This window comes from Gastrolobium bilobum, unplaced genomic scaffold (assembly GCF_033153095.1).
Source record: "Gastrolobium bilobum isolate Gb01-03AN ecotype WA unplaced genomic scaffold, APGP_CSIRO_Gbil_v1 utg1425, whole genome shotgun sequence".
Classification (NCBI taxonomy): Eukaryota; Viridiplantae; Streptophyta; class Magnoliopsida; order Fabales; family Fabaceae; genus Gastrolobium; species Gastrolobium bilobum.
In genome coordinates, this window is record NW_026898713.1 from 427,078 (window position 1) to 434,733 (window position 7,656).

The window sequence follows — 7,656 nt, forward strand, 5'->3', positions numbered from 1 at the left end:
AACTCACGGGCAACCATTTCAATTTCTTTGACTTGGGACAGTGAACGTAGAAATGTACATAATCTCACATGTGTGATGTGTCTTTCTGTATAAACACGTTATATCAATCCCCCATTCATTGGTTAGCACTCACACCAACCAAAAAAAAAAACATGAGAACTACTTGTGTCTCAACTGACAGTTAGACACACCAAAATTTATGACAGCACCATAAAACTGTCTTTATTGAATTCAAAATGGCTTATACTTGTTGAAATATGAATGTTGAGGAATATAAAATTATTAATGCAGCCTCACCCAACAGTTTAAGTTTTTGGGTTGAATTAGTTCTTTACATGTTATCAGAGTCTCGTATCCCGGGTTCGATCCTCGCCGCTCCCCACTTTCTTTCAAAGGAAATTTCTTTATTCACATAGGTAGGTGGGCCTGTGCATTGTCCACTCTTCAAGCCCAGTGGACTCTCCTGTGAGGAGGCGTGTTGAGATATATAAAATCATTAATGTAACCTCACCCAACAGCTTAAGCTTCTTTTGAGTTGAATTGGTTCTTAACAATGAATATCTTCCAAAGTGAACAAACCTAAATTTGATTTTATTTATGACCCTGGCATCATAGTCAGGAGATGATTGTGGGTAACGGCGTCTGTAATAAGAAAGTTCAATTCAACTAGTTCATAGCTAGGTCAGTGCTACTACTAATTATCATTGCAAAATACTTATTTCTATGACCAAAAACCTTCACTGTGATTGTACAAGTATTCATATCCGATTCTTCTCCAAATAAAGTAGAATCCGAATCACATATGCTTTTCTGTACAACAATACTGCCAACATATTTATGTGCTTATCTAAAACAAACATATGCGCTCATTCTTTCAAAGGACACCGTAAAAGATTTAGATTAACATATTGTCAATATCAGATAGCATCCTCTAAGATATCCCACTGAGACATACACAACATAGGGTAGTTAGTACAAGCTGCAGAGCTGTACCAAAAAGTCCACAATACAAATTCCTTAGACTCGTCCTGTCAGGTACATGTTGTCATGGGAAATTGACGTTTGTCATGCAAAATGATTCAAACTGAGGCTCGGTTAAATCTACCATTTCCTCTTCTGTTGCATGCCAGCTCTCACCTTTTGTAGAAAAGAGGATCAAACTCTTCATATACTCAGTTGAAATTGAAACTGTATCTACATCTTTATTCTCGTTTCCAACAAGAAGCTTCTGATCAACACCTTGTAGCGGTAAATTACGAGCTGAAAATCTACTTGATGGAGCTTGACCTTGCTTCTCTGGTTCCTTTACATGCAAAGAAAGAAAGAAAAAGAAAAGGGTAAGGATATGGTTTAACTTTCATGCTATGAGAGGGTGATCTATCATGGCAGCTGATGTAAATGTAACAATCAGACAAACGAAATACACACGTCAACATCAACAGCACCTTTAACTCAAGCACAAACGAAATACACAAATCTTAAAAAAATTTGAAAAAATAAGAAACATGATCAAACTAGAACACTGAATTTAGTTAAGAACTGAGGACATGACAGTGAATGTGTGCACCTGAAAAATGCCAACTGGAATGTTTCTTCTCCTTTTATATTTGCCTGGGGAAATACTTGAAAGAATTTGAACAACTTCCCTCATAGTTGGTCGAGTGTCAGGATCCAACAGCAAGCACTCCTTTGCTAAATACGCCATTATCTGCACCTCTTCTTCAGGGAAGTTTCCTTTCAATTTTGGATCAACCAACTCCTTCATTAATCGCTTACTATCCTGTAAGCGAGGAGTGGCCTAAAACACAAGAAGTTTGAGAGTGTCCATAACCTCTTTCTTAGTATAATTCATTAAGCAAGCTATGCAAGAAGTTCAAACTAACACAATCTCATCTTAAAGATGAGATACATTATAAGGATGTTAAAGACATGATGATTAACAAAAACACAACCTCATGAGAAATTTGGTGAGCACCAAATTGAGGACACATAGAAAATTCTCCAAATATAAACAAAATACAAATTCAGGAAAATGTAATACGGATAATTAATTTACAATACCCATATAACAAGGCATTCTTCTTTGCCTGCAGATTTATGGATTGGTTGCCGACCACTTAGAAGCTCAAGAAGAACCACCCCAAAACTGAAGACATCTGACTCAAGAGAAGCTCTCCCTATAATTGCATACTCAGGTGCAAAATAACCAAATGTCCCTTGCAATATTTCTGGAGTATCTGAACAACTGGGGAGGTCATCAGCTATCAAGTTTTTAGCCATACCAAGATCAGTTATCTGCAATTTGATTATTTCAAAAAGATTGTAAAAGTACATTTTATGATTTATTTAAGTGACAACTACCACCTACGGTTTAATCATTAACTCTATATTTATTCAAGAAACATACTTCTGCAGATTTACAAAAGAAAGTTAACAATACAAAAGACATTAAAAACCACAAAAAAATTAGAATTTGCTTTCAAGTAAAAGCATTCACATGGTCAGATTCCTACGTGTATCCAGTTATATTATCACTTTTTAAGTAATTATCCATTTGTTGGAAATTAGAACCATATAGAATAACCAAGACTCATACTTTTGCTTGCCAATTTTCATCCAGAAGAATGTTTGTCGATTTGACATCTCTGTGCAGAATTCTTGGAGCAGCTGCTTCATGAAGATACTCCAAGCCCCTTGCAGCTCCTAATGCAATTGTAACACGAGTAGCCCAGTCCATATTTTTTCCAAAAACTCCATCCAAACGGTCCCTCAAATTGCCATTAGGCATGTACTCAAACACTAGTAACCTCAGAACATTTTTTCCTTTTAATTCTGAGCAGTATCCAATCAACGGCACCAGATGACAATGATGAAGTCTAGACAATAGTTCAATCTGAACAAAACGAAAAATAAAAAATTGTTAATTAAGATGAATGGTTTAGAGAAAGAAAAATGTTTTAGGCTCATTTTTTTTAGAGTAAAGACTTTTTTTGATCCCTAACAAAAAACACGGTCCCCACTTTAGTCCCTTACAAAAATAAATTAGTCCGTTAGTCTCTAACAAATTCAAGGTGGATCCATTTTAGTCCTTTTGAGAGACTAATATGGGTCTTTTTTGAATTTGTGAGGGACCACGATTTCAACTAAATGGGTTCACTTTGAATTTGTTAGGAACTAATTGACTAATTTATTTTGTAAGGGACTAAAGTGGGGACCGTGTTTTTTGTTAGGGATTAAAAAAGATATTTACTCTCTTTTTTATCTAGACACTAGGAACATTATAACATAGCATGATCAACCAAACAAAACTGAATGTCACAAGATTAGTTACAACCTCTGTAAAAAATTCAGAGTCTGCTTCAGGCCCTACTTGATGTTTTAGTCTCTTGACTGCCACATTACTTCCATCTTTCAGCCGACCACGGTATACATAACTACTTCCACCTAGTCCAATTAGGTTGGAAGCTGAAAAGTTTTCAGTGGCATTTTCCAGTTCAGCAAAAGAAAATTGAATAATGTTTCCATGAAAAATTTCTCTTGGGCTCCCAAACAAGAAAGAGGCCTTCAGAAAGCATCCTAAATAAAGAACAGAAAAGGGTAATTAAGAACCAAAGAAAAATGGCAAAATAACCGAAGAACTTTGGACTTTACATATAAAATTCGGACAGGTTGAAACAAATACACTTTAACTAAGAAATTAGCCTCGGAGAATGGTGAATACAAAACCAACTTGCCTGCAATATGACTAATGGGAGAATTTATAGTAACTTTTGTTTCAGGCACAGAAGAAGTCCTATGACTAAGTAAGTTGCTGGGACTACTATAACTTGTTTCCTTATCTGATGAGATCATTGGTGATTGAATAGGACCTCTCTCCCTTCGCCAGACATAGCATACAACTGAGGCAAGAAATGCAATAGTTGTGCATGTAACACATATTAATAGAATAACTACAACAATCTTGGTCGAAATGTGTTTCTTTGAACCTAGTGGAATGCGGGCAATTCCTGCAGAACACTCAAAAAATCATAAAATTAGTTTCAGAGTACCTTGATTTAAGAAAAAGCCATTGATTTTTTATAAGAAGGTAAGAGTTTATGTCATCATCAATTAGACATAAATATGTTGAAAAGAGAAACATTCTTCATGATAAGAAGTGATTTGTCAACATCATAAATATGTATAGAGTTGAAAAAAGATTTTAAAATTGCGGGCTGCAGCCGCAATTTTGATCCAAATATTGAAGTTTTGGAAGTTTCTGCAACCATGATTGCGGCCACATTAACTGAATTTTCCCGCAATTGTCCACAATTTCTGTAATTACCATGCAATTACAATTTAAAAACCAGGGAAAAATGTTTGTCATTTTAAATGACACAAAGTTATGTCATTTTTAATGAAACTACGTCGTTTTGGTAAGTTTTTACATTTTCTCTCCTCCCTTTTCTTTTTATTTCTAATTTTATAAATTATAAAAAATGACAAAACACTCCAAAACGACGTAGTTTAATTAAAAATAACACAAAGTTGGGTCATTTAAAATGATAAACACTAAACCCATTAAACCAAAAGACAAATATTTTACATATGTAAAGATGCCTTTTTGTTCTGTACATAATAGTAACTGGTTTAACATTAGTCCATCTAATTCAGTTTTGTGAAGCATCAATTAGTGAACTTTCAAGATGGAAGTAAGTGAAAGAAGGAGAGATACCCCAGTTGCAGTTGCAGGCATTAAAGCAATAAGGATTACGGCCATCTGCTGTCACTTTAGGAAACCCATTCGGATCACATATGCATGTCCATATGGATGCACCCTCTTCAGCATCTACATGGAAGGTAAAGCAGTTACTGTACTATAGTCAGGAAGTGATCACAGTCTCCCTATTTCAATTATTGCATTCTTGTTACTAGCATATTGAATAGTGACCATAACTCTACATTACCATTTAAAAAATGTAAAAAATTGGTTGAAAAGAGTTCTTCAGATTAAAATGCCAATGTTTAAACTTGAAAATTTTACAACATTACATTTGTAGAATCAGGCTTGACCCATACCAACAAATTGAAACTTGTTAGTAGAGGTAACTTTTATGAATTTTAGTTACCAGTCAACTTGCAAAAATACATTCATTACATACAGAATGGCAAAGCTCAAGTTAAATAATCAACTGAAGAAGAAAGAAGATAAAAAAAGAAAGGGGGAAAATTTATCACCAAAAGACTCTTGTTCTTCGTGCCAATAAAAAATTACCAGTATACCTGAATGGCAATCACATGACTTAGAACAATTAGCAAGAGAGTATCTCAGGTTCCCTTGGAAAGAAGAACATCTGCACTTCCACTTGTTTAGGCCAGAATCAGATGATTCCCCTGCTGGTAACAACAAGAAGCAAAAAAAATAAAAATAAAAATAAAAAGGTATTTTGGCTCATTTGGATTTTACCTATGACTGAGAAGCAACATGTAAAACACAGAACCTTTATACTAAAATAACATAATACAATGCCCTATATATAGAATGCAGGATGCAGCTATGTTCTATTTTTTCTAGTTTAAAGAGGCAGATGCCTAAATATCAAAATACAAGGTTTGCTACCAGTGACAACAATTAGAGAGTCAATTACCAAATGTTTTTTTAAAACTTTAATACTTACCACAAAATGAGTGCTGAATCAAGAGAAAAAATGAAACTAAATATCACTTATTTAATGTTGGAAGAGTAAAGTGTTCATGGGATGCTCAGCATATCAAAGCTTCTATATAATTTTTATTTAAGCAGGCAAGCGCCTAAAAAACAGTACACAAGGTATACTACTGATGTCAGTTGGAAAACCAAATACAAAATGGATTATAATGGTGGTACTAACCACAAAATGAGTTCTGAATCCAGAGCAAGCTAATAGCAATAGCAACAGCAACTTTGAGTTGAGGCTTCATTTATTCCAACCCCTACACTACAAGGTAAAGAAAGGAAAGTTTAGTGCTAAACAAATCTAGGGGCAAGAATTTTCCTCATGAACCTGTTAAGGGGGACAGACAGTCTTCAAATTCTTCTGGGTCTAATCATCATTTGTGGAAACAAATAGTTAAACTAGCCACAAGAAAGATAAGCTCCAGGCAAGCAATTCAAAAACAGGCAACAGCAACCCCAGGTTTCAGCTTCATTTATCCCTATGCCTGCTGCAAAAAATGAATGACAATCATTTATTTCATACTGAATAAGGACAAAGGAACTCTATAGGTATGACCCCAATTCTGTGGACAGTGTATATAAATAAGGTAAAATGGGTTGGAAGGAAGGAATGAACGTTAAGCCAACAAACACCTGAGTTAAAGGTTATCCACCCCAAGTACCAAGTACTGAAACAAAGATGAGGTGACGGGAGTAAGGACTATATTGACTAAGTAGCATAGGATAGTTAATGTATGTTGATGAATAACAAGTATAGTGGACCCATAATTGAACATCAATCCACAACTGATATGCTAAAACATAAAACTTTCAATTGAAAGCAGACGCAGACGTGCAAATGCACCGATGGTTTGTTACATCAGGTAATAAATATAGGCAGTGACAGCTTGAGAATTAGTTTCCAAAATGGTGTTCAAAACCTATGAATGGAATGAATTCGATCATTATAGAAAGAACCATCCTAGTTTCCCCCTGCAGACTCTTGAGAATGAGAAGTTTCGTCTGAAAGTTCTGAGAAAAACTAAATGTTTGAAGTTTTGTTTTAGCAGCAGCAAAAGCTAATATATCTTAGCAGAGTCTTTATCTCTGTGTGTGTGTGTGTGTGTGTGTGTGTTTTGTTTCTATTTCTGGTTTTCTTGTTTTGGAAAGAACTACTAACTAGTTCAATGATCTGAAAGTGAAATAAAGGTAAACAAAATGAAATTTTAGAGTAATGGAGGGAACTCATCTTCACCAACCTCCATGTTTTAATCATTTCTTAGCATAATGTGATCTTGGAAATGCAAGCTAACATAAGTTACAAACTTACAATGGCATTGGGGAGTCCAAAATATACCATTATCTCAATCCAAAATCTTAAAAATATATGTCTAGTACTTTTTTATAGTTCTCACTTTATCCTTTATTAATGTATGTGGAACTTCCCACTCATACTTAATTTCACTTCCAACAATATAGACACAACCAATGAATCTATCCTTTAAAAAACTCACCCGTATAAAAGAGGAAATGAAATGAGACTGAAAAAGGATCCATTTAGTCTACCACCTTTCTGAAAGCAACCCCTTTGCTTACTGAAAGGAACCCTTTAATACCTTCCAATTCCATTCATCCGAAACTAAAATAAAGTAATAAACCACCTTCTCCTCTGTACACTCGTCTCCAAGGTGAAGATGCGCTCCCCCTCAACACAAGGAACAAAAACAGTTTTTTCTAAAAAACAAAAACAAACAAGAAAGAATGAATAGGTATAGGACTACAGGCTATAGTCACACACTCACACACCATCTCTATTACATTTTTCCTACATTTTATTTTACTAGAAATGTTATATTTATAGATTTTTTATTTATAAATTATATTACGTGTGATCGGTAAGAGACTCTTAAGCAGAGTCTTATTGGTTAGACGTAATATAGTTTGTAAAAAAAAAGTTTGTCAATATAACCTATTCTTATCTT

The 7,656-nt window shown here is 34.6% G+C and overlaps 1 protein-coding gene across 1 annotated transcript; it reads right to left on the reverse strand.

Annotated features, from left to right (window-relative positions):
• Positions 1–1,045: 1,045 nt before the first annotated feature.
• LOC133318683 (receptor-like serine/threonine-protein kinase NCRK) lies at positions 1,046–5,940 on the reverse strand. Its single transcript, XM_061520738.1, has 9 exons — positions 5,871–5,940; positions 5,263–5,373; positions 4,715–4,828; positions 3,735–4,007; positions 3,335–3,576; positions 2,597–2,893; positions 2,062–2,295; positions 1,568–1,798; positions 1,046–1,303 (listed from the first exon to the last, which is right to left on the reverse strand). The coding sequence occupies exons 1-9, from the start codon at positions 5,938–5,940 to the stop codon at positions 1,046–1,048; spliced, it is 1,830 nt and encodes a 609-aa protein (XP_061376722.1).
• Positions 5,941–7,656: the final 1,716 nt, after the last annotated feature.

Excerpts from the sequence above, each read along its gene's own strand:
- LOC133318683 (XM_061520738.1), bottom strand. The coding sequence starts at position 5,940 with ATGAAGCCTCAACTCAAAGTTGCTGTTGCTATTGCTATTAGCTTGCTC. Across the intron at positions 4,829-5,262 it reads GTCATGTGATTGCCATTCAG|ATGCTGAAGAGGGTGCATCC; the intron begins GTATACTGGTAA and ends CCTTCCATGTAG. Across the intron at positions 3,577-3,734 it reads TCCCATTAGTCATATTGCAG|GATGCTTTCTGAAGGCCTCT; the intron begins GCAAGTTGGTTT and ends TTCTTTATTTAG.